Raw genomic sequence first — 26,962 nt, forward strand, 5'->3', positions numbered from 1 at the left:
CCAACTTCCCAAATCCCCAAAATCCCAACCTTCCCTATCTCCAAATCCCCAATTCCCAATCTTCCAAATCTCCCAATCCCCAAAACCTCACCTTCCAAATCTCCCAATCCCCAAACCTCCACCTTCCAAATCTCCAAACCCCCAAATTTCCAATCCTTTCACTCCGTCACCACTTTGCATCCAAACTCCACATGCAGCCCACATGCACGCATCCATCAAACAATCAATGTATCTCCCTTAGCCCTTGACCGAGCACCTCACAACGAGACACGCGTCCCAGCGTATTAAGTGCCAAGAAATCGCCTTGAAAATCACATGACGCGCGGCTTTGTACTCGCATTATCATCAAGTTTCCGGCGTGTATATCGATGTTCATGGAGCCTCCGAAAGGTGTATTCATGGAACGAGGGGGCGGTGAAGGTGTGACAAAGAACGATAGCGAACGAGGAGAAAGATGCGATCGTAACAGAAGTCCCGTATAAAGAAGCCGCGATAGCCAGACACTGCGACATTTTTTGATTGTTCTGCGGAGCAAACGTTCGGTCGAAACCGGAACATGGATTCCCGCTACGTTTTCCGACTGTTTGTTTTTCTGATACTCGTTGCTGCCAGACGTGTTTCCAGTGAATATAACAACCGTGAGTAAATGATATAACGGAGCACTTTTTGAGTGATTGAAGCGCTTGATGATATGTGAAATTTTTTAGATGTTAGGTTGAATATGATGGGAAGGTTGGATAATATTTTTTATTTGTTATTTCATGGGATTTTGTGAGGATGTAGTTATGGAATGGTTAATTCAGTTATTAGTTAGAAATTGATGATTTAGTTGGGGCAATTAATATGTTTGATGCGGAAATTAATGTAATTGATTTGTGTAATTTGCTTAGTGATTGATTTGATGTGTGTAATCTGTTTTGATGATCTATTTAGGGATGTGTGGAGTTTCATTGGGGTTTGATATGGTTAAAATTTATTGAAAAATATAATATGTTTAATTTATTTGACACTTGCAATAATATTTCTTAATAATATTATTTTTAATATTTTTGATCTATGATACGCTTAGTAATTTTTATGCTTGATATATAGAATGTGTTTAGGATTTAATTACTATGATATAGTGCTACATTATAATTATTATACATTATTCTAATGAATTACAGTACAATATCACTATACGATAATATAGACCAATATAAAAAAATAATAAAGTAATTATTAAAAAATAATTTTCAAGAGTGAAATAAAAATCGATATTCCTTAATAAATAAACATTTGAACGAACCAGTTAATTACGAAATTTACTATCGAAAATCACTCACGGACACGTAATTAAAATCAAGCAACGTCAAACGCATGGTTATTATTTTATAAATACTATGTTATTATAAACGAAATAAAGCAAAGCAAGGAAGAATTTCTAACAAAAGAATGAACGTCAACAAGATTTTAATAAATAATTAAAATTTCGAGGAAATATGTAAAAGTGTAGTTTCAACGAATTCAAACAAACGAGTATGAATTTGTTAGGATGGTACTGATTACGACAAGAACGACAATAATCACGACAGAGAATCCGACATTTTCCGTGGGTCGTCCATTTAACAGAAGCAGAGTATTAAATGAGCAACGGAAGCGAATGGAGAGCCCCAGGACAGAAGCTTGCGGATTACGATAGAACACAGGAAGTTAATAAACCGAATTTAGTGTTCGTTGTTACTGCAGGCAACTTTCGTAATAGCTGCAAGCCAATATTCTAAGATGACTAATCTACGAAAAGAAATATCGTCGTAACTGTCTTTTAACTTTTGTTAATATTGCTGTATCGGTGAACTGAAATTTGACTATTGCGATACGAGTTTGATAAATAGATTAAGATTATGAGGCAGGAAAATGGAAAAATCGGGGAATTGGACAATTGGGGAATCGGGCAGTTGGGGAATTGGACAATTATGGAATCGAACGATTGGGGAATTGGACTATTGGGGAATCGGGCAATTGGGGAATTGGACAATTGGGGAATTAGACAATTGGGGAATCGGAGAATTGGGGAATCGGACAATTGGCGAATCGGACAATTGGGGAATTGGACAAGTGGAGAATTGGACAAGTGGGGAATTGGTTAAGTGGGGAATTGGTCAATTAGGGAATTGCACAATTGGGGAATTAGGAAATTAGGAAATTAGGAAATTTGGAAAATTAGGAAATTAGGAAATTCGGAAATTAGGGAATTAGGAAATTTGGAAGTTTGGGAAATTGGGAAATTGGGGAATTAGGAAATTAGGAAATTCGGAAATTCGGAAATTCGGAAATTCGGAAATTTGGAAATTTGGAAATTTGGAAATTTGGAAATTCGGAAATTAGGGAATTAGGAAATTTGGAAATTTGGGAAATTGGGAAATTGGGGAATTAGGAAATTAGGAAATTAGGAAATTCGGAAATTCGGAAATTCAGAAATTCAGAAATTCGGAAATTCGGAAATTCGGAAATTCGGAAATTTGGAAATTTGGAAATTCGGAAATTAGGGAATTAGGAAATTTGGGAAATTGGGAAATTGGGAAATTGGGGAATTAGGAAATTCGGAAATTCGGAAATTCGGAAATTCGGAAATTAGGGAATTAGGAAATTTGGGAAATTGGGAAATTGGGAAATTGGGAAATTGGGGAATTAGGAAATTAGGAAATTAGGAAATTAGGAAATTAGGAAATTCGGAAATTCGGAAATTTGGAAATTTGGGAAATTGGGAAATTGGTAATGTGAAAAATTGGAAAATGGGAAAATTGGAAGATTGGAAAATTGGAAAATGGGAAAATTGGAAAAAATAGAAAATTAGAAAATTGGAAAATTGGAAAATTGGAAAATTGGAAATTTAGAAAATTGGAAAATTGGAAAATTGGAAATTAAGAAAATTGGAAAACTGTAGAATTAAAAATTTAGAAATTAGAAAATTTCCCAATTTAAAATTCCACAACTCCAAAAACTAAAAAAGACCTAAACTTAAAAATGAAAAAATATATGAATCAAAACACAATAAAATTCACGTACATTTACACTGTACTGTAAATTTCCTTCGATCGACCGATTCAGTTAAACCGAATACTTTTACATCGGTTTTGGAGAGACTGCAATTGCACCGAAATATCCCCGCTCGCCACGAGAATCACGATTGATCGTCACGTTCGATAAACTTACGCTCCCACGATGATATTTATTAAACGTAACAATTTTCCGCGACATTAGTCATTTTCGATAATACGTGCGTCAATGAAGCAGGACAGCGTGAATTCCAGTTGCGCGAAATGATAGGATTAACGTTGGATTTTCGCAGTCATTCATTACCGATTAATGCAACGATGCAGTTGCACGCTGCAGCCGGTCACGCGCGATTGCTTTTTAAAAGCGAACGTAATTCTAATTTAAATCCGTCATACATTCGGATATCTAAATAAACACCGTTGAAATTTTATACGTATACGCATATTATTTTTTTAACCTTTTTTCAATCGATACGCAATATAAGCGGCGTTATTGAAGAACACGCTTGAAATAATTGGGAGGAAAAATGGACTACGAAGCTCCCGGAATATTGGAAGATATTACATTCGATCGTTAATTACTCGTGTGAACCTGTTTCTCTGCGAATACGGGAACAGCAGATTTGAATTGCGCGGATTTTAATAAATATTCTAGTCGGAATAATCGAAGGTTTATTCATGAAGATGGAAAAACATTCGTTAATTATACATTTAAAACGACGCAATTTATTACACGGTGTAAACTGCGGGATTGTTTTCGAGTTTCTCCGACTGCAAATTAATTTTATTCCGAGACTCAGTTACGGGGAGTGTTCAGATATATTGATGTCGATTTCGGTATGTATGAAGTCTCCTTCCATCACTTTATGCAGCATACATTTACTGTTACTTTTGTACTTTTCAAATGTTATTATAATACACTTATGATATAGTCACTCATGATAACTTATGATACGATCAGTCACGATCACTTATGATAAATTTCAAGCTTTATATTCAACGAAAATGGATGTCATTTTGCTGCACAAAATGGAGGATCTTCATTTGAATAGACAGTGAATGTATTTGCAGTTCTTGTGTTGACAAAAATACAATTTTTAATTATTTTTTATAAAGTATATTATGCTTCATATATTTCATATCATTGATATAATTGAAAAGCAGCCATTTTATGTTGTGAACATTAATAAAAACATACAAACTCCTGAATCACATCCCCAATTAATTTCCACATTCAACTTTTTAGATTTGCACACTTATTCATCAATTCCCTTCACAACAATAAAAGATATCAACTTCAACTATTTCTCGATAAAATTTTTACACAGAAATACAATATTAATTTAATTTAAATGTCACACTTTTTTGGAACACGATTTTTATTTTATTTTTAAACAATTTTTTCTAATATCGTCAATTTTTCCGCGCACAATATTCATTTGTTCCCAATTTACTTTTTATTTTCGTTCGATTTAGTTATCGATTCGTGTACTGCAATTTCCACAGGAAGCACCGGACGCTTCCATTGCACAATACTGCGTTGTTATGGTTAATAATCGTGTTAGGGGATTATAATATGTAATATTACTTGGAAATTAGGGGGGTTAAATTGAGTTCGCGCGATTAATCGAGTTTATTGATTAGCGAGCTATTGAATATTTCGAACGATAGTGTCGCTGTTAATTTAAGATTCCCTTTCGGTGCATTGTGTTGCTTGTACACATTGCGTCAAATGGTTGGCAAACGTTGTTTCCAATATTTAATTACCGATTATCGGGATCACAGAGTACGATAATGCTATAAACGCGGTTTGTTTATTGTATTAACACTTTGTACTCGTACATTTTATTTTGACATTTTAAATATTCTTTTGCACGCGGACGTGAGGTTAAAAGTGAAAATGTTTTATGTATTACTTTTTTTACCGGTTTATATAACGATAGAAAGATACACTTATGGTGCATCATTTTCAAGCTTGAAGTATGACGAAAGTAACTGTATAGAGTATTCATTAATGTTCATAGTGTAAAATAGCTGATGATCAGGTATATCAAACAATGATCAATTTCGGAATATATGAAGCGTAATATAATTTCATGACATAAAAGTGTGACAATAATACACTTATGACACATCATTTTAAAGCTTGAAGTGTGACGAAAATAACTGTATAGAGTATTTATTAATGTTCATAGTATAAAATAGCTGGTGATCAAGTATAACAAATAGTGATCAATTTAAAAAGATATGAAGCGTAATATAATTTCATGACATAAAAGTGCGAAAATAATACACTTATGACACATCATTTTAAAGCTTGAAGTTTGACAAAGATAACTGTATAAAAGACACATTAATAATTGGACAATTGGGAAATTGGGAAATTGGGCAACTTTAAAATTAGGAAATTAGAGAAGTGGGAAATTGGGAAGTTGGAAAATTGAGAAATTGGGAAAGTGGGAAATTGGGAAATTGGGGAATTGAGAATTTGGGAAAATAGGAAATTCGAAAATTAGGAAAATAGGAAATTAGAAAATTAGGAAATTGGGCAATTGAGAATTTGGGAAAATAGGAAATTAGGAAATTGGGAAATTGGGAAATTGGGAAATTGGGAAATGGGGGAAAGGGGGAATTGGGAAATGGGGGAATTCGGGAATTGGGAAATTGGGAAATAGGGGAAAGGGGGAATTGGGAAATGGGGGAAAGGGGGAATTGGGAAATTGGGAAATAGGGGAATTGGGGAATTGGGAAATTGAGGAATTGGGAAATGGGGGAATTGGGAATTTGGGAAAATAGGAAATTAGAAAATTAGGAAATTGGGAAATTGGGAAATTGGGAAATTGGGAAATTGGGAAATGGGGAATGGGGGAACTGGGATATGGGGGAATTGAGAATTTGGGAAAATAGGAAATTAGGAAATTGGAAAATTAGGGAATTGAGAATTTGGGAAATTGAGAAATTGAGAAATTTAGAATTTGGGAAATTGAGAAACTCAAAAAGTGGGAAAGTGAGGAAGTAGGAAATTGGAAAATTGGGAAATTGGGAAAGTGGCAAACTAGGAAATTCAGAAATTCAGAAAGTGGAAAATTGGGAATTTGAGAAACTGAGAACTTGGGGAACTGAGAAATTGAGAAATTAGGAAAGTGAAAAATCAGGAAATTGAAAAACTCGAAAACCAGTAATTTTTCCTACCTCACTTTCAATTTCAACCAACGTGCCCATAAAACAGCCATAAATTCAATATTAATAAAGCAAGCGTGGCGTCCGAAGGCCACAGATTTCGGAAGTGTCCTCGGCTCACCGACAGCAGATTACGGCAGGGCAACGTTCCTCGCCCACGTTCGGTTCTTAACCTGTCGAAGGTTACGCAAACGCCGGTAGAAATTTAATTACCAGCCGTGGGCCCACAAATTTCCGAATTTCTCGCTACGCCGGCGTCAGGTTCATGCATTCGACGCGCACCGCCAGGGACAAATTAATAGCTCGCACGCACGCCAAGGTAATCACGTTAATGGGAATACGTAATTGGCAATAAATTAGCGAAACGAAAATACGTCGATTTTCGACCCGTCCGTATCGACCTCGTCCCGTTAAAATATCAGAAATCGAGCGGAACACGGATCCTCCTTTGAAAATTCGGTCGCTAACCGAGTAATTAAGAGCATGATCGATCACCTACGGGGTCTCGTGGCTCTTTGACCCTGAGATATCGAGTCGAAAATTGCTCCAACTTCTTCGCGATAGTGGTTATCTTATCTGTACGGGGAATCGACTTTCATTAGTATGTAACCGAGAAGACGAGGTTACACATTCACTGTTTCCGAAATGTCTGATCTAACTTTACTGATATCGATAATTACTCAAGTAATTTTGTATTTATCGGTTTTTGGAAGAATGCTATTCGGAGGTCGTTAAGTAGAGATATATCGTGAACGCCATTTTGTAATATATTTTTATGTTATTTGGAATTTTCGCTCCAAAAGGCGTTTTATATGTAAGTAAATTACTTTCGAGTTTCTAAGAGATTTTAATATTACATCTTAAATGACTTTTGGATTTCGAAGAGATCATTTTAAAACTTTGAATTTTTGTAAGTAGGACTTGCATTCTTTTTAGTATTGTGTTCAAAAATCTATAACTCGACACAGTTCTCTGATGAGATTGTCTTTTCATTGTTAACGTTGTCCGACTGTCATGTCATTCATATGAGGAGACTATCACTGCATTATGGCGTTATCCTGCACCCCTATAAAATTGGAAAATGGGAAAATAGGGAAATAGAAAAATAGGAAAATTGGAAAATTGAGGAATTGGAGAAATAGGGAATTGCGAAATTTGGAAATTGAGGAATTAGAAAATTGGGAAATAGGGAACTAGGGAAATTCGAAAATTGGGAAATTTGGAAATTGAGGAATTAGAAAATTGGGAAATTAGGGAATTGGAAAATGGGGAAATTGGGAAATCAGGCATTGGGAAATTGGGAAATTAAGGAAAATGGGAAATTGGAAAATTAGGAAATTGCAAAATTGAGGAATCGGGGAATTGGAAAATTGGGAAATTGGAAAATTGGAAAATTGGAGAATTGCAAAATTGGGAAATTGGGAAGTTGGGAAACTGGGAAACTGGGAAATTAGGGAAATTGGGAAATTGGAAATTTGGGAAATTAGGGTTTTGGGAAATTGGGGAATTGGGGAATTGGAAAATTAGGAAATTGCAAAAATGGGAAATTGGGAATTTGCAAAATTGGGAAATTAGAGAATTGGGAAATTGGGAAATTGGGAAATTGGGAAATTGGGAAATTGAGAAATTGGGAAATTTGGAAGTTGGGAAATTGGGAAATTAGGGACATTGCAAATTTGGAAAATTAGGAAATTAGGGAATTGGGAAATTGGGAAGTTGGGAAATTGAGAAATTGGAAAATTGGGAATTTAGGTAAATTAGGAAATTGGAAAATTGTGGATATGCAAAATTGGGAAATTGGGGAATAGGAAATTTGGAAACTGAAAGAGTATAAAATTTTGAAATTCAGAAATTGGAAAATTGGCTATAGCAACATTTTTCCCGAAATCCCGCATACAAGTGTAGTTGAGCAGTATCCTTAAACGGCGCCACAGGGCAGATAAAACGCGCTCGCAAAACGCGTCCAGTTGCCGCGTTTAATTGAAAGCTGAAGCAACGCGTAGAGCGGAATGTTAACCGATTCAAGAGGATCCGAGGCTGGTGACGGTATGGCACCGGTACTGGCATCGCGCGAATTTAATGCCCCGAGCAGATAGGAATAGATACGGCGGATCTGTCACCGCAATCCCTGCGACATCCCCTAGCCACCCCTTCGGCCATCCTCCAACACCGAACACCCCCTCTCGTTTCACGCCCTGGCTGATTAATTGGACCTCTACGTCTGCACCACCGATCTCCACCCCTTGTCTGTGTGCGCGCGAGTATCCCCTCCCCTAATTTCCAGCCCCTTTCTCTACTTCCGCCCTCTGCTTTCTCTTCTCATCGGCCCTTCTGTCATCGCGGTGTTGAAGACGAGAGAGGGACGGAAACAGGGCATAGAATTCGAAGTCGCCTCTATTCGGAAACGCGTAATAGATATGTCAAAAGCAGGCCGAACATGGTCATGATAATATGCTGATGCTTTCGGTGTACCGCAGGATGGGAAACCCCTTGCTCGTTTACCCTGCCGGGGGATCCTTTTTTCGGGAACGGACAGAACGGAGACTCTTTTTTCCACGCTTTTGTACGCTCGGGCTGCGGCTGGCAGCGCCACGAGTTATTTTAACCGACAGGGCATTCAAGGTTCAACCCTTTCGTTTAAGGAACTCGCGGATTTCTATGATAATTAGCTGTTAATTATTAATTGTTCACGCTTTAAGATGCGACACGTTACTAATTAAGCTTTTGTCAAAATAATATTATTGTCAACTTTCGTCGACATGGAGGAAATGTAATTGATATTTCATTTTTCATGTTTAATCTGATAACTGCATATCTGTCTGTAAACCTAATGACAATCATATGTTACATGCTTATGTAACATACATGTTACTCATATGTTACTTACACGTGTTACTTACATATGTTACTCATATGTTACTTACACATGTTACTCATATGTTACTTACGCATGTTACTTACATATGTTACTCATATGTTACTTACACATATTACTTACACATGTTACTTACATATGTTACTCATATGTCACTTACACATGTTACTCATATGTTACTTACGCATGTTATTTACATATGTTACTCATATGTTACTTACACATATTACTTACACATGTTACTTACATATGTTACTCATATGTCACTTACACATGTTACTCATATGTTACTTACGCATGTTACTCATATGTTACTTACGCATGTTACTTACATATGTTACTCATATGTTACTTACACATATTACTTACACATGTTACTTACATATGTTACTCATATGTCACTTACACATGTTACTCATATGTTACTTACGCATGTTATTTACATATGTTACTCATATGTTACTTACACATATTACTTACATATGTTACTTACATATGTTACTCATATGTTCCTTACACATGTTACTTACATATGTTATAAACATCATATGTTTAACACATCGGTTCTACCATCGGGTAAATTTGATCAAGTATTTTTATTTCAGACATTCGATAAATCAAAGTGGAAAAATTATGAATTTTTAAATTCAGCGTTAATATCGAATCTTGAAATTTTAATATTAATACGCATATACCGGAATCTAAACAGTGTATTAAAACTTAATATTCAAAATGAAAATTCCATTATCAATATTTTCTCTTTCCTTAATATTAATACTGCAACGTTATCGGGCTAAAATAATAACCCGATAACCTTTACCACAGAAAGATCATTTGAAATAATTCATCGCAGATTAATCCCGTATATTCCCCCTCAAATAACTGCCATACGTTCCCGAAATTCTCGTTAACCACATCAATGGTTCTTTCGTTTACAGTGTCATCCGTATTATCGCTGTCTATCAAACATTTCATTTCGTACGAGTTTATCCCCGAAAAACGGCGAAACGTATTTGCATCGCGAACGATACGAAGCGTGACGATGAATTTTACGCGGATTAAAATCGGTCGGAAGGGTGGAAAAAAAATACAGGACTATGGTTCAAAAGATCGATTAAAACTCGTCGCACACCGATTACTCGAGTAGAGTGTTCCTCTTTTTTTATGCGAGTACACGTGTAAGTTTTCAAAAGGGATTTTGAGCGGTTTCAAGCGATATCCGGTAGTAGAAAACGCGAATGTCGCGGCCGTATGAATTATAGGACGGTAAAGGATTAATTGAAGCTGTCTAGATCGATGGCAATTTATCCTGATAATTAATTTATCTTGCCACTCGATACGGGGACGGACACTATAACCCACCGGTTACGGGAATGATTTACGTAATCGTAATGGAAATATTTCGCAAATGATATTCCCGGCTGCGATGCAAGGAATGTCGGGAACGAGGCACGTGAAAGTTTCCACGATTACAATGTGTCCCCGTTCTTGACTATTTCACTGGAAATAATTTCGTTCGCGACGTACAATCGAATTATCTGCGCTTTTCACGGTTATCTTTCTATTTTCTATAATTCGAGAGTAATTAGCATTGAATGACGTGGATAACATTCCTCGGATTTTATCGGGGAGATTTTAAATTAAAGAATCGATCATAGAATTAGATGATTTAGAAATAAAAATTAAATAAGAGTCAAATAAGAATGAAAATAAGAATTCAAAGTTGAGAAGTGTGGCTTGAAAATTAGGAACTAAATTATGTGAATTGAAAATTCAGAATTAAAAATTGAAAATTGAGAATTGCAGATAAGAATTGAAAATTGAGAATTGCTGATAAGAATTGAAAATTGAAAAATGAAGAATTCAAAAACTGAAAAACTGAAAAATTAAAAAATTGAAAAATTGAAAAATTGAAGAATTGAGAAATTGAGAAATTGAAAAATTGAAAAACCGAAAAATTGAGAAACTGAAAAACTGAAAAACTGAAAAACTAAAAAATTGAAAAATTGGAAAATTGGAAAATTGAAAAATGGAAGAATTGAGAAATTGAGAAATTGAAAAATTGAAAAACCGAAAAATTGAGAAACTGAAAAACTGAAAAACTGAAAAACTGAAAAACTAAAAAATTGAAAAATTGGAAAATTGGAAAATTGAAAAATTGAAAAATTGAAAAATTGAAGAATTGAAAAATTGAAAAATTGAAAAACTGAAAAATTGAAAAATTGAAGAATTGAAAAATTGAAAAACTGAAAAATTGAGAAACTGAAAAACTGAAAAACTGAAAAACTGAAAAATTAAAAACCTGAAAAACTGAAAAACTAAAAAATTGAAATCTAAGCAAGCTGCTGCTTCCTTCCCCACCTCCTATCTCTAAAACCCAAAGCACCATTTTCAAAAATCCCCAAAGCTCAATCAATCCCCAAAACCAATAGAAGCAACTTCAAGTCTCCATTAATGTTTCCCTAAACTACAATCCTATCCACAGCATACATCCTCCAATGGGAACACACTATTCTCGGAAGGTAACGAACGAAATGGGATTCGGTCCTGTTAATGAACACTGTGCTTGCTAAGTGATTATTTCCGATAAAAGTTGAAATGAACTTTCCTGGCACGAGCGCAACGATGCTGCTGTTGGCTCGTTTAATGAAAAAACAGGAAACCAGGACGAGGTCCTTCGGTTCGGTTTGTTGCAGCATTTCCTGAAACGTTCTCTCCCGTTTCCTGTTTGTAATTCTGTCTAATTTTAAACAACCATTACAACAATTGTGTACTATTTCTTTCGTTTATACGTGTGTGGAGAATCACATGTGAAAGCGGATACCGTGATCCCTTATAGAAAAAGAAATCAATTGTTTGATTCAGGGTAATCAAGGATTACTTTTGGTTTTAACAAATTTTTGTTAAATGAAGGATTAGATGAGACGAAACTCTGTTCAAATGATGCTCAAACTTATTCGTTATGATACACAATATATACTCGTTACGTAACCTAACCATATATACTTGTTACCTAACCTAACCATATATACTTTTTACCTAACCTAACCATATATACTTGTTACCTAACCTAATCATATATACTTGTTACCTAACTTAACCATATATACTTGTTACCTAACCTAACCATTTATACTTGTTACCTAACCTAACCATATATACTCTTTACCCAACCTAACCATATATACTTTTTACCTAACCTAACCATATATACTTTTTACCTAACCTAACCATATATACTTGTTACCTAACCTATCCATATATACTTGTTACCTAACCTAACCATATACACTCGTTACCTAACCTAACCATATATACTCGTTACCTAACCTATCCATATATACTTGTTACCTAACCTAACCATATATATTTGTTATAATACAAAAATTTAAAAAATGAAATTGAAATAAAATTTTCTTCAGAAATTAAGTTTTAAGAATGACATAAAATGTTTAGGGTTGTGATGGTATAAAAAAGTATTGTTCAAAAGAGATCTGTGGACTGCATAAGTTTAAGAACCCCTGATAGCTCATTTTCACTTAGATCAAATCATAAAACTGTAGCACTATTGAGTGCATGTATAAATGTAAATCATAATTCCCAACATTTTCAATAGCAGTTTTCAAACTTCATAGATTTAAGAACCCCTGGTGCCACTTTCACTTATACGGAATCATAACTGTAGTAGTATTGAGTGCATGTTTAGATGTAAATCATAATTTCCAACAATTTCAACAGCAGTTTTCGGACTATATAAGTTTAAGAACCCCTAGTCATTTTCGCTTATATCGAATCATAGCTGTAGCACTATTGACTGCGTGTATAAATGTAAATCATAATTTCCAACAATTTCAACAGCAGTTTTCGGACTATATAAGTTTAAGAACCCCTAGTCATTTTCACTTATATCGAATTGCGCGATTGTGAGTGCATGTATGAATGTAAATCGTTGCACTTTCCAACAAGAATCGATTGGAGAATGTTTCTGACGCGATAACGTTATGATAACAGTGGCTGATGTCCCATGTGGCCAAGGAACTTTTGGTACACGCACAGCGAGACTGGTCGGCGGACAGAACGCGATACCGCACGAATTTCCTTGGATGGTGAGCATCAGCAGAAAAGGAGGACACTTCTGCGGTGGTACCATTCTTAATTCAAGATTCGTCCTGACCGCAGCACATTGCTTGTGTTCGTAAGTACATTCTGCTTTGTATTTTTCGCTTGCTTTTATCCCGATCCATTGTACTCCCAGTTTTTGTATTCTACGTTCGCTATCGAAGAAAGGTTCTCGCAGACGTGGTCCCTTTAGATATATTGCCAATCTTTCAAATCGAAATCTGCATTTTTCTTTCAAAATCGAATCTTCAGCTTGCGGATTCACGGAACCCGAAATTCTTGAATTTAAGAACTTTCAAACACCGTAATTTCTTGGATTCAGATATTTTGCAAATTGCTCAACATTTTTATTTCAAAAGTTTCATCCCAAAATTCGAACATTTTAAGCAAAAGTCTGATTCGAACATTTTAAACAGATTGATCTTAAATTATTTCAAAAGTTTGGTATGAAAATTTTTATGGAAAGAATTAAATTTGAAAATTCGGAAAATCGAAAATTTCGATAAAGAGCTGAAATTTCACAGTCTGTCATTTGAGAGAACAATTCGAATAAAGCATTAACAATTGTATATTTTTCGTGAAATTTAGAAGTTTTCGAGGCGCTAAATCACCGTACTGAATGATATATTCATTTGAATCGATAATCCTCTAATCGTTTTGGCAGCGCATTTTACGGTCGTGGATTCAACACGTTTCGCGTGAAATATCGTGCGATATCATCCTTTCTATCGCTTTTCATTTCAACGAACAAAAACATTTTTTTGCGTATATAGATATTCACGATGTTTGCACTAAAAAATTCTCCGAATTTATCGCGCAGGATCGTAAATTAATTAATTGCTTAATTTCGGGTGGCAAAAACAATGTTTGCTACAGAATTGACATTTTATTTCTCTAAAAATTAAAAATATTTTTGCATTATAGTTTTTTCGTGAAATATTCCTTGAAATTATTTTAGGAAACGTGCAAATATCAGGTTAAATACCTAATGTTACAATTAGGTTAGATGGGGGTTAAATTTTGGTCAGGTTAGATTATTGCAGGTTAAATTCTAGTTAGGATTATGACTACACTGCTGAGGTTAGATTACGACTACATTAAATTCTGGTTATATCCAAATTACCTGGATCACGCTTAGATTTTGAAATAAAACGAAATTACGAGACGAATAAACAAGTGAAAATCAACTTTATCCATTGAATATATTCCAGAACTACAGACACTGGTATTACAAAAGTCCTAAATGAAAATGGACGTCAAAACAGGGACATTTGCGGAATAACGCAATTTATAGACGGAGAACGAGCCAGTTATCCCCGTTCGATTGCGTAGCTCGTTTTCCTGATATCCCCAGCAAAAAAGGGTTGCATCTAAATTTCAAAGTATTACCGTATAACGTTAATATCGATCTGTCCTGTAGTTTATACCAGCATTCTTCACAATAGCACCGGTGTACGCGTGTTCGCGTAATCAATATGCAGCTTGCCATCGAAAATATTCATGGCAGAAAACCGACTGTTTCTTCATGGAAAGCTGCCCATTGTTCCACGTAATCGAATCTACAAACGCTCGCAGCACCAAAAGAGAAACAGAGATCTTATCGTACGAATATTCGCGGCGTCTGTGTGCCAAAATTTTCGGTATCGTGTCAGCAAAACGCGAGAGCACCATCTTGTCCAACAAACCGTGCTGTAATTATTCCGATGCGACCTCAATTGAATAGCGATACACGATTTGTCGCGGTAAAATGCCGCCGAATAGTAACAGACTCGGGTTTTTGAACGCCGGTACCTGTAACTCGAATAACGTGGAAACGCATTAATACCGTGTATCATTCGCGATAATCGCGTTCATGAATATGCGAAATGTTAAAAGGTATCTACTTCAACCGCAACTATTGCACGATGGTAACTTGAAACCGTGATAAATAGGTTGATCTCTGGCAAAGGGATGTTCGGTTGCAATTGCATGAGATGCAGTTGTCTCTGTAAATGTGGACAAATGGGGAAAATCATGGGGCAAAGGGATGGAACACGAAATGACGTTTTGAGGTGGAAGAAGGTCAACCATTGCGCGAATTAATTGGGACTAGATATTCACGAATTTCTCAAGTAGTAAAATATCAGTTTTTCGGGTTTTCATATTTTTAATTTGAGAATTACTTTTTTCAATTTTTCAATTTTCAGTGGTTAAATATTTCAATTCTTAGTAGTTCAATTCTTCAATTCGTCCATTTTTCAATTTTTCAATTTTTCAATTTTTCAATTTTTCAATTTTTCAATTTTTCAATTTTTCAATTTTTCAATTTTTCAATTTTTCAATTTTTCAACTTTTCAATTCTGCAATTCTGCAATTCTGCAATTCTGCAATTCTGCAATTCTCCAATTCTCCAATTCTACAATTCTCCAACTCTTCAATTCTCCAATTCTCCAATTCTCCAATTCTCCAATTTTCCAACTCTTCAATTCTCCAATTCTCCAATTCTCCAATTCTCCAACTCTTCAATTCTCCAATTCTCCAGTTCATCAATTCTTCAATTCTCCAATTCATCAATTCTTCAGTTCTTCAATTCTTCAATTCTTCAATTCTTCAATTCTTCCATTCTTCAGTTCTCCCATTCTTCAATTCTTCAATTCTTCAATTCTTCCATTCTTCCTTTCTTCAATTCTTCCATTCTTCAATTCTTCAATTCTTCAATTCTTCAATTTTTAAATTCTTCAATGCTTCCATCTATAACTTCCTTAATTTCTCAATGATTCAATTATTAAATTGTTAAATTTTTGAATGGTTAGGTTTTTAACCCCTTGTCGTACAATTTATTTTGCTTGACGCCAGATGCGTTAATCAAAACTAACTATTCATAGCTGTAATATTAAAACGAATAAAGAAAATTAAAATGTTGTGAGTATTTCATATTCATCAACCTCTGATTATTGTATATTAAAGTTGACCTTAATTTTAAAGTTGAAGAGTATTACAAATTTCAACAGGGTTTGTCACATTTGAACTGTCAGTGCATAACAAGTGAGACTCGTCAAAGTACGGCAAGGGTTTAAAATTGAATTGTTGAATTCTTCAACTAAAATTTATAAATTACTAAACTTAACACAATTGTCATAAATAGGCAATCAGCTTGAAAGCTATTAGCTGAGCTAAAAATGCTACTTTTCGTATAAGCTACATACAAAGAACCAAAACATAATTGGTCTTCCCTGAAAAAATTGAATATACTTTCCTGAAACGTTGCAACTTAAACGCGATTAAATCACAGCTCAGCAGAAAAGCATAGATAACTCGTAACCCAGTTTTCATCGCTCTCGTAACAAATAGGTATGCGGACGGTTCAAGAGCTGAACGCAGAAATTGAAGAGAGAGAAGCGTCACGCGAATGCGATTTAAAGTTCGAGAGACAGGATGGTTGAATTTTTTAAGAACTCGTTGCCTCGAAACGCTTTGCGAGCAACTGCGTCGTAATCCGCTTAATCCGTTCGCGTGGTCCACGCGAATCTGTGCCGCTTAAAAAATCTAGAAATTCGTGAAGCTGATGTTGAGACCGACCGGACTACGCTTGCAAAAATCATCACGTACCGGGTAAAAGGATAAAAGAATTTACCAGCCGCATTCAGAAATTGCGAACGACCATTTTCCTCACGGTTACAAATTTTTACGACGCTACGTTTCTGAATGCTCGGCTAATTACTTTCGTTCAACTTTTTACGCGTTTGCTATACACTGTTTGTTAGAAAAGGTAATGGAACTTTTTAAATTTAAGGAAAACTTGCGTTGTTTTTTTAAATAATGTTATCTCAAAACAGTATACTTCTCTTCTTCTCAAAACAGTATTCTTCTCAAAACATAACAAAATAATTCTTTCCTTTTTATTTAACACTAAACCTACCGGCACATGATGTGTACTTAACTTCAAATTAAAAATGAAGTTAAAAGATAAATAAGCAAACGACGAAACATAAATTAGTACACTAAACCTACCGACATATAATGCGTACTTAACTTGAAACCAAAAATGAAGTTAAAAAATAAATAAACAATCAATAGAACATAAATTAGTACACACATTTATTCTTTATCTCAATGAAAATCAATTCTGATTTCAAAGAATGTATTTTAACAAAATGTGTACTTAATTTGAAATTAAAAATGAAGTTAACACTGAACCTACCGGCATATAATGCGTACTTAACTTGAAACTAAAAATGAAGTTAAAAAATAAATAAACAAACGATAAGACATAAATTAGTACACACATTTATTCTTTATCTCGATGAAAATCAATTCTGAATTCAAGAAATGTACTTCAGAGATAAATAAGCAAACGACGAAACATAAATTAGTATACTAAACTTACCGGCACATAATGTGTACTTAATTTGAAATTAAAAATGAAGTTAACACTAAACCTACCAGCACATAATGCGTACTTAACTTGAAACTAAAAATGAAGTTAAAAAATAAATAAGCAAACGATGAAACATAAATTAGTACACACATTTATTTTGTATCTTGATGAAAATCAATTCTGATTTCAAGGAATGTATTTTAACAAAATGTGTACCTTATAACAAGAAACTTGTGGAGCGCTCATTTAAGCTGAAATGAAAAACAGATTTTTTGATAATTACCGAATCTTCGAAAATTCGTGTATCGTGGAATAAAACCACGTCGAAACAGTGAAACGTAAAGATTTAAATATCGTACACTTTGTAATTAAAGAAAATAGGGATGTCGAAAATGGGTAGATTTATAAGATAAGAAAGCTTGAGTACTAATAAATTGAAAATGTCGACCGATATCTACCCTCTCCAAACGTCCCAAGCAATCGCAGATTTCGCGATTAATCCAGCAGCGGAATAAAATTGTTTCGTTTGCAGAACTGCATTAACGAAATTTATTTCAGTCGTTTCCGTGAACGATAAAGAAAAGGCAGACAATGGCCGCGGGTCGGATATATTTTCGCGAGCTCGCGCCTGCTGGCAACATTTTGTCATGCGTTTTGCATGGCCACTAGCAATTACCCAGTGGTCTGTAATCTACACGCAATCATGGTTTACAACGGCGAAGCTCCGTTGAATTCTCTCTATGGTTACCCTGTCCAGCTTCAACCCTATCTCGCCCTCTCCCACCCTCTGTCTGCTTCATCCACAGAGCGATACGCAATGTCTACACGTTTCATCGCGCAACGTTCCTCTCTCGACATTTAATTACACCGCCATCGACGTTGTTAAATCTCCGCGTTGTGTAATCCGCGAGAGGAAAAAAGGCGGAGCGAATATTTTCGAAACGATTAATATCGGACGATTGCGAAAGTTTTCCATGGGTCGAACGATGAATTTTCGATTCAATTACCACGGTATCGAAAGTTTACATTGAACATTTATGAAATGAGATGAACAACTCGGTTATGCTTCGGCTAGAGCTATTTTCGCGTTCATGGGTGGCGAAACTTGTTGGAATAATTTATTCGTAATTTAGGACTTTCTGAAAAAGTAGTCCTCAAATTTCCAACTTCCAAAATTTTCCTAAATTTTCAAATCCCCAAATTTCCACACTTTTAAATCACAAAATCCCTAAATAAATTTCTAAATCCCTAAATCCATGAATCTCCACATCTTTGAATCCCTCAATCCCTAAATCCCTAAATCCATGAATCTCCACATCTCTGAATCCCAAAATCCCTAAATCCCTAAATCCATGAATCTCCACATCTCTGAATCCCTCAATCCCTAAATTTCTAAATCCATGAATCTCCACATCTCTGAATCCCAAAATCCCTAAATTTCTAAATCCATGAATCTCCACATCTCTGAATCCCAAAATCCCTAAATCCCTAAATCCATGAATCTCCACATCTCTGAATCCCTCAATCCCTAAATTTCTAAATCCATGAATCTCCACATCTCTGAATCCCAAAGTCCCTAAATTTCTAAATCCATGAATCTCCACATCTCTGAATCCCAAAATCCCTAAATCCCTAAATCCATGAATCTCCACATCTCTGAATCCCTCAATCCCTAAATCCCTAAATCCATGAATCTCCACATCTCTGAATCCCAAAATCCCTAAATTTCTAAATCCATGAATCTCCACATCTCTGAATCTCCACATCTCTGAATCCCAAAATCCCTACATCCTCCACATTCCCAAATTTCCTAAGTCCCCAAATTCTCGAACAACCCCGAAAAATTCCTAGAAATCGCCTAAAAATGTCTCTTCCTTCATCCAACATAAATTCACCCTAGATACCCACCCTCTTTTATTACAAACCCAGTTAATAACCTATGCGATATAACGAGAGAATTTCCATCTTAAATAATCGGACCTCTTGTGCTCTGTGTTACAAGTCATCCTGTGCCGCTCCCTTTATCGGCAACAAAAGTAAACGCCATAAATCCCGTCCCCGTTCCGTTCTAAATCTTCTTTAACGTCGTTAATTAGCGGTCCAAGACCGCGAGAGTTACAAAAGTGCGTTGAAACAAGCTACTCGAGTTACCTTTTTTTAACCTCGTATCCCGCCGAGCTTACAAAACGGGGTTACGTTGAAAAATGCCAAGTTATAACTTCCACTTTATGCAACTTACGGATACACGTAGGCCAAGTAGGACAAATAGCTTGCTCGGATGGTCGTTTCATACCGGCGACGAGTCAAAGTCCAGCGACGATGTACAGTCGACAGCAAATCTGTCTTTCATAGGAATATCATGGCTAGGAACTTGGTCATTATATTGTAGGAACTTTGGAGAATCTGATCATCCAAAACGGGTGAAGGATTTGTGAATCTTGCAATTTTTGGGTATTCTAGGAATTTTTCAATTTTGCCAAATTTTAGGGTTTTTGAAATTTGCAAATATTAGTTTAGTTAGAAAATATTAAAGTCCCAAAATTCAAAAAAGGGTGAAGGATTTGTGAATCTTGCAATTTTGGGGGATTCTAGGAATTTTTCAATTTTGGCAAATTTTAGGATTTTTGAAATTTGCAAATATTAGTTTAGTTAGAAAATGTTAAAGTCCCAAAATTCAAAAACGGGTGAAGGATTTGTAAATCTTGCAATTTTTGGGGATTCTAGGAATTTTTCAATTTTGCCAAATTTTAGGGTTTTTGAAATTTGCAAATATTAGTTTAGTTAGAAAATGTTAAAGTCCCAAAATATAAAAATTCCCAAACTTGCAAATCCAAAATTCAAAAATTCGAAATCCATAAATCTGGAATAATTCTAAAACTCGGATAGTAATTTGAAAACAAAAAATTCTAAAGCTTGACAACCCAAAAAATTTGCAAATATAAAAATTCGAAGACAAAAATTTGTTAACTCGAGGATGAAAATTGGAAATTCGAAAAGTTTTCTAGCATCGATACGTGTTTTGAAGGAAGCTTTCGTTGCACTCGAGTGTACAGGTCGGCGAGTAATCATCGCGAGAGTTAAGTGCGACGAGAACCAAGAGTATAGATGGTACGAAGGGATAAAGAAACGTTTGTGTCATCTTGTTTCTCTTTGCCCGCTGTTTCTTTCATTTCCTCCACCTACAGCCCTCTTGAAAACAGGGGTGAATCAACCCCTTCGCCAGCCAGTGTCTTTGCTTGGTAACCGGCAATTATTCAACCGGGATTTTTGTCTCGTTATAACGACGCACCGTGTGCTCGAGTACGATGGTTTTGGTTAATTAATCGGTCGACGCGGTAACCATTGGCGTAACTTGATACGAGACAAAATTGGACATACTACTCTTCATACATCGATCGATCGATTACACCAGAAATTATTCCAGTAAGTCTAAGAACATATTTTGGTTCTAAGAACATATTAAGAAACTTGCTTTAAAATGTAACTGAAAGTACCTCGAATGTTTATAGTAAATTAATTCCTTGGGTATAAAGAAGGAATTCGAACAGAAAAATTGAAGAATTGAAGAATTGAAAAATTGAAAAATTGAATAATTGAAGAATTGAAGAATTAAAGAGTTGAAGAATTGAAAGCTTGTACAATTGAGTAACTGAATGATTGAGTAATTGAATAATTGCATAATTGCATAATTGAAGAATTGAATAACTGCATAATTGAAGAATTGAATAATTGAAGAACTGAAAAATTGAAGAATTGAGAAATTGAGAAATTGAAAAATTGTAAAATTGAAAAATTGAAAAATTGAAAGCTTGAAAAATTGAGAAACTGAAAAATTGTAAAATTGAAAAATGGAGAAACTGGAAAGTTGGAAAATTGGAAAATTGGAAAACTGAAAAACTGAAAAATTGAAAAATCGAAAAATTGGAAAACTGAAAAATTGAAAAATCGAAAAATTGAAAAATTGGAAAATTGAAAAATTGCAAAATTGAATAATTGGATAATTGGATCATTGGAAAATTGGAAAACTGAAAAACTGAAAAATTGAAAAATCGAAAAATCGAAAAATTGGAAAATTGGAAAATTGGAAAACTGAAAAACTGAAAAATTGAAAAATCGAAAAATCGAAAAATTGGAAAATTGGAAAACTGAAAAACTGAAAAATTGAAAAATCGAAAAATCGAAAAATTGAAAAATTGAATAATTGGAAAATTGAAAAATTGAAAAATTGAAAAATTGAAAAATTGAAAAATTGAAAAATTGAAAAATTGAAAAATTCAGAAACTGAAAACCTGAAAAACTGAAAAATTAAAAATTGGAAAAATTAATAGGTTAAAAGATAGAAAAATTGTAAAATTAATAAATTAGACAATTGATCACTGCAAAAACTTAAGAACTCAACGCGTATAATCAGCAAAAGCTTATAACATTCCATTTAACAAGAATTAACTTACCCCCTCAACTATCTTCGACCACCGTAATTCAAACAAAACCTATGCCGATACAAATAAAACAATAGAACCGCCACTCTGAACAAAGGCAAAGATATTAGCCAACTCCAAACAGAGAGCCCAGTTACGCCAATGGTGGCAGTCGACTACCAAACGAAATTATGATGGTTTTCCCCATTAAACCCTTGCCGTGGGTTTCGTTCCAATTCTCTTCGTTGACTCGATTTACAATTGTACTACCGAACATTTCCCAAGTCTCAAGGTCCCTGTTTCGTGTTCTTTCCTTACAGAGCCCCGTTAATAGACCCTTCCATCTTCGTCGAGGCCCTTCTATTGTTCCAACGTGCTCGCAGAGTACACGATTTAGCCCGGGCTGCATCATCGTCGCGATTCCCCCTTATCATCGCACCCTTCCAATTAAAATGCACCGCTGGCTAAACGGTGGCTCGCGATAGAGGGACGGGAGTAGCCTTTTTACGGGAACCCAACCATTAATTGTAGCGTTAATCCGCTCGCATACTCTCTGTTGCAAAGAGAACGAGGGGTTGCTAACTGTTTCGTGGCAAGCATGCCTCTCGATCGTTCCATTTATACAACACGGTGTCGATCGTGAATTTGACACCCTTTCTCGGCTTCTTTTGGTCTTTGTCAAAGAACGAGTTTACCTGGAATTTTGTGCGGCGGATTCTTTAGTAAATTAATACTCTGGGACACGTAAAGTCCTGGGCAAAATTATGTAGGAAATGTTTTTGATCTGGTAGGTCAGGTTGAGGGGTGTTTGAGAAGTTTAAACATTTACTTATTTGACAACTTGTAATTTAATAAATTTGCAAGGCAATGACTGTTGTAATTTAATAAATACGAAAAATTAAAAATGGAGAAATCTTATAAGATCATTAGATCTCAAAAATCGAAGATGGATGTCTAATCATATCTAATAAAAGACACAACAAGGTTTCTATTTTATAAACACACAACATTTGCATATGAGTTATATATGAGTTTTTAAGTGGTTCAATAACTGAACAAGCAATTGGTGATAGTTGTCCAATCATACCTAATAAAAAACACAAGGTTTCTAAATCTCCAAATTTCTAAATTTCCAATTGTCTAAATCTCCAAATTCATACATTCCCAAATTTCTAAATGTCCAAATTCCTAATCCCCCAAATTTCAAAATTTCCAATTTCCTAAATCACCAAATTCCCAAATTTCTAAATGTCCAAATTCATAAATTTACAAATCCCTAAACCCCCAAATTCCTAAATTTCCAAATTTTTACGCCCTCAAATTCCTTAATTCCCAAATCTCCAAATCCACAAATTCCCAAATCCCCAAATCCCCAAATCCCCAAATTCCCAAATCCCCAACTTCCCAAATTCCCAAATTCCCAAATCCACAAATCCCTAACTTCCCAAATTCCCAAATTCCCAAATTCCCAAATCCCCAAATCCCCAAATCCCCAACTTCCCAAATTCCCAAATTCCCAAATCCCCAAATCCCCAACTTCCCAAATTCCCCAAATCCCCAAATTACCAAATTCCCAAATTTCCAAATCCCCAAATCCCCAAATTCCCAAATCCCCAAATCCCTAACTTCCCAAATTCCCATATTCCCAAATCCCCAAATCCCCAACTTCCCAAATCCCCAAATCCCCAAATCCCCAAATTCCCAAATCCCCAACTTCCCAAATTCCCAAATTCCCAAATCCACAAATCCCTAACTTCCCAAATTCCCAAATTCCCAAATTCCCAAATCCCCAAATCCCCAAATCCCCAACTTCCCAAATTCCCAAATTCCCAAATCCCCAAATCCCCAACTTCCCAAATTCCCAAATTCCCAAATTCCCAAATCCCCAAATTCCCAAATTCCCAAATTCCCAAATTCCCAAATTCCCAAATTCCCAAATTCCCAAATTCCCAAATTCCCAAATCCCCAAATTCCTAAACCCCCAAATTAATAAATCCCCAAATTCCTAAATCTCCAAATTTCTGACCCTCAAACTCCCCTTTTCCCCAAACCTCCAAATCCCTAAATCCCCAAATTCCCAAATCTCTAAAATCCAACAACTCAACAACTGAACAATCTATCAAAAATTTCTACCCAATCATACCCAATAAAAACACAAGACTTTTATCCCATAAACTTACAATTCCTTCATATGTTTCAGAGGAACATCATTGATCCCAACCGGTCAATTACGAGTGAGTCTGGGCGAGTACAACCTGCGAGGACCGGAAGTGCCAGCGTCCAAAGAAGAGCGGGTATCGGGCGTTATCCTGCACCCCGGCCACAAATGCGGAAAATACGCAGACGATATTGCCCTTCTGGAACTCGCAAGGCCAATCAGTTGGTCGGAGAGCGTGAAACCCGCCTGTTTACCTGTGGCCACAGGAAAACCAGGCTACAGCGCCTTCGGCGGCGTACTAGCTAAGGCCGCCGGCTGGGGCTGGTTCGGCGAAGACAGATCTAAATGTAAGTAAATAATTCCACGTCCTTTCCTAACAGTAATTCCGCCAGGCAACTCGTCCACGTTAATTGCTGCCTGAAATTAATTGGACGACGTAAAATCAAACGCGGTCCGATGAGCTTTTTGTTTTACCCGATCCGAGTACTCTTTTTAACGAGGTCTTCACGAACGGGTTGCTCGATTGATGAAGATTAAAAGACGAAGGTCCTCCGTTTTGATACAAACAGAATCAGTTGTTAGCGCAAATTGTCAAAGAGCGCACAAGTTCTACTCTTGCGAATCTTATTCTGCACCGGGTTTTCGCTCTCTTGAATCAAAAGAATCTTGCTACCTTTGGCGAACTTTAAAGCGCCTTTCGGAGAAATCAAATTTCGACGACTCGAAAGCTTTTCAATCGACGACGATTTCCACTGTGCGCGACTTGCAGCCAAGTGAAAAATATATCGCTGGTGATTTTCGACCGGACAAACAAGGGTGAAAGGATTAGTTTGCACCATAGGTTTCAGACGATTTATTCTGTTTGACTCTATCGAGTTTTGTTGATTTTAATACACAATTCTTTAATTTTTATTAATTTAAGAAACTCGAATATTGGGATATAATTTAGAGGTTTAGATCCTGTAGCAAACGTTCTGCTGTCTTCCAGATAAACGAGCGGACGTGTTGCAGAAAGTGGACGTTCGCGTGATCGAGAACAATGTTTGTCGCGAATGGTATGCCAGTCAGGGCAAGTCGACTCGCGTGGAGCCGAAGCAAATGTGCGCTGGCCACGAAGAAGGTGGTCGAGACTCTTGCTGGGTAAGTGAAATAATACTCTCCTATCCGTTTCTTGGTGTCCACGTGTTCCTTCCTTGAAATTTCAGACTTTATATATAAAAATATTTGACCTTTGGAAAGGGGATGCAGTTGAGAAATTTTAGAATCCGAAGATTTGGTAATTTAAGGTTTGAGAAATTAGAAATTCGGAAATCATTTGTCTATTTTTTAGCTTTATTTTCATTTCAAATTAAGTGCACCGTAGCGTTAAAAAATTTGAAAGAATTTGAGTCGAGTAATTTGCGAATTCGGAAATTAGAGCAATCTCTAATTACACGATACGATCGTTTCACAAGCGTGCTACTATAGCAACCAATCATCGTATTAGCAACCACAATCACAGGCAACTAAACGCAGTATGTACAAATCAACGATATCGTTCAATGAAGTAGAAGACACTCTCTCAAATGGGTCGCAAACGGAATACGCAATAAAACGTATCGGTTTGGAAACGCGTGCACGTATTGGCGAATCCTTTCCCCGCATCATGGCGGCCATCGATAATTACGTTATATCGAACCGCAATATTTTTGTCAACATATTTTTTTCCTGGGTCTCTCGCGTGTCACCTTTTTTTTCCACCCTTGTTTTGCGGTCCAACGATTTGGCCTTTCGCGGTATTCGCTGTTAATTCAACGTACGCATCCGTTGCATGACCACCGATATTTATTGAAATTCGTGTCGCGGTCGTTCGACGGGGCGTGAATTTCGTACACGTAAACGATTGACAGACCTATTCGTTATCTAACAAGCTGGACATCGATTGGAAGATCAATACTCTAAGAATTATCGATAGAATACATATTCCCTTCTTTGCATCGTGGATTTTTATTGTTTTCGTAATTATTTTGATTCATTTCCTAATTTGTATCACAAGTTCATATACAAATTATCTTATGTTTCTAAATTCCTATATCTCCAAAGTCCAAAAATCCTCACTAAAATACACCGCGTAACCCATCCATTACCCACCATTTTATTCTGTTGATAACACATAGATGTGAATTTTCGTAAATTTCAGTTTGACGAAGTAAAATATTGAAGATTCTTGTGAGTTCCTATTTTTACGTGTTTGCAAGATTTTGCGAGAAAAGATAAATGTGATATTGAAGATGGTATGTATTTTTACAGGCTGACAGTGGCGGACCATTGATGATCGGAAGTCAATCGGGTGATAACATGATGGTGGTGGGAATTGTCTCTTCCGGGGTGGGGTGTGCTCGGCCACGACTTCCTGGTTTATATACTCGAGTCTCGGAATATGTACCTTGGATCTCGCACCATGTACTTTCGATATGACGAAGAAGATTTTGAAGCTTTGGACCTTTCGATACCATGCTTTATGCAATATAAAGACAGTTTGTGAGATATTCTACAGTAGAGAAAATAAGAATGAGAAAATTAATTTTAAGAAACGTGGTAGCAGTTTTGTTCCGGTAGTTTATGCATTTTCATATGTTTTTGTTGAAGAGTTAAACTAACCATTTTTGAGAACATACTTCTACACGTATATTTCCACATAGTTAAGAATTGAAAGTACAAAGAATTCTCTATAAGATGTATACTATAATTTAATCAATGCCAATAACTTATTAACAGTAATGTAAATTGTGATACAACAAATCCTATTAAATAGTACAGGAAGGTACTGTAATTAAA

At 35.7% G+C, this 26,962-nt stretch overlaps 1 protein-coding gene and 1 long non-coding RNA gene across 5 annotated transcripts in view; one reads left to right on the top strand and one right to left on the bottom strand.

Annotated features, from left to right (window-relative positions):
• The window catches only part of LOC143265137 (uncharacterized), a 594,179-nt gene that overhangs the window by 410,319 nt on the left and 156,898 nt on the right, over nucleotides 1–26,962 (bottom strand). The gene's annotated exons all lie outside the window — the stretch shown is intronic.
• Nucleotides 493–26,948, top strand: LOC100880458 (testisin). Of its 3 annotated transcripts, XM_076535297.1 has the most exons (6): nucleotides 493–638; nucleotides 13,105–13,288; nucleotides 24,188–24,492; nucleotides 25,134–25,285; nucleotides 26,325–26,353; nucleotides 26,435–26,540. In XM_076535297.1, exons 1-5 carry the CDS (start codon nucleotides 557–559, stop codon nucleotides 26,343–26,345), a joined length of 744 nt encoding a protein of 247 aa, XP_076391412.1. In that variant the 5' UTR covers nucleotides 493–556; the 3' UTR covers nucleotides 26,346–26,353; nucleotides 26,435–26,540. The 3 variants fall into 3 exon arrangements, with proteins under 3 accessions (XP_076391412.1, XP_003703867.2, XP_076391411.1); XM_003703819.3 differs by lacking the exon at nucleotides 26,325–26,353 and having other exon boundaries at nucleotides 26,435–26,948; XM_076535296.1 differs by having other exon boundaries at nucleotides 26,325–26,559.

This window comes from Megachile rotundata, chromosome 9 (assembly GCF_050947335.1).
Source record: "Megachile rotundata isolate GNS110a chromosome 9, iyMegRotu1, whole genome shotgun sequence".
Taxonomy (NCBI): domain Eukaryota; kingdom Metazoa; phylum Arthropoda; class Insecta; order Hymenoptera; family Megachilidae; genus Megachile; species Megachile rotundata.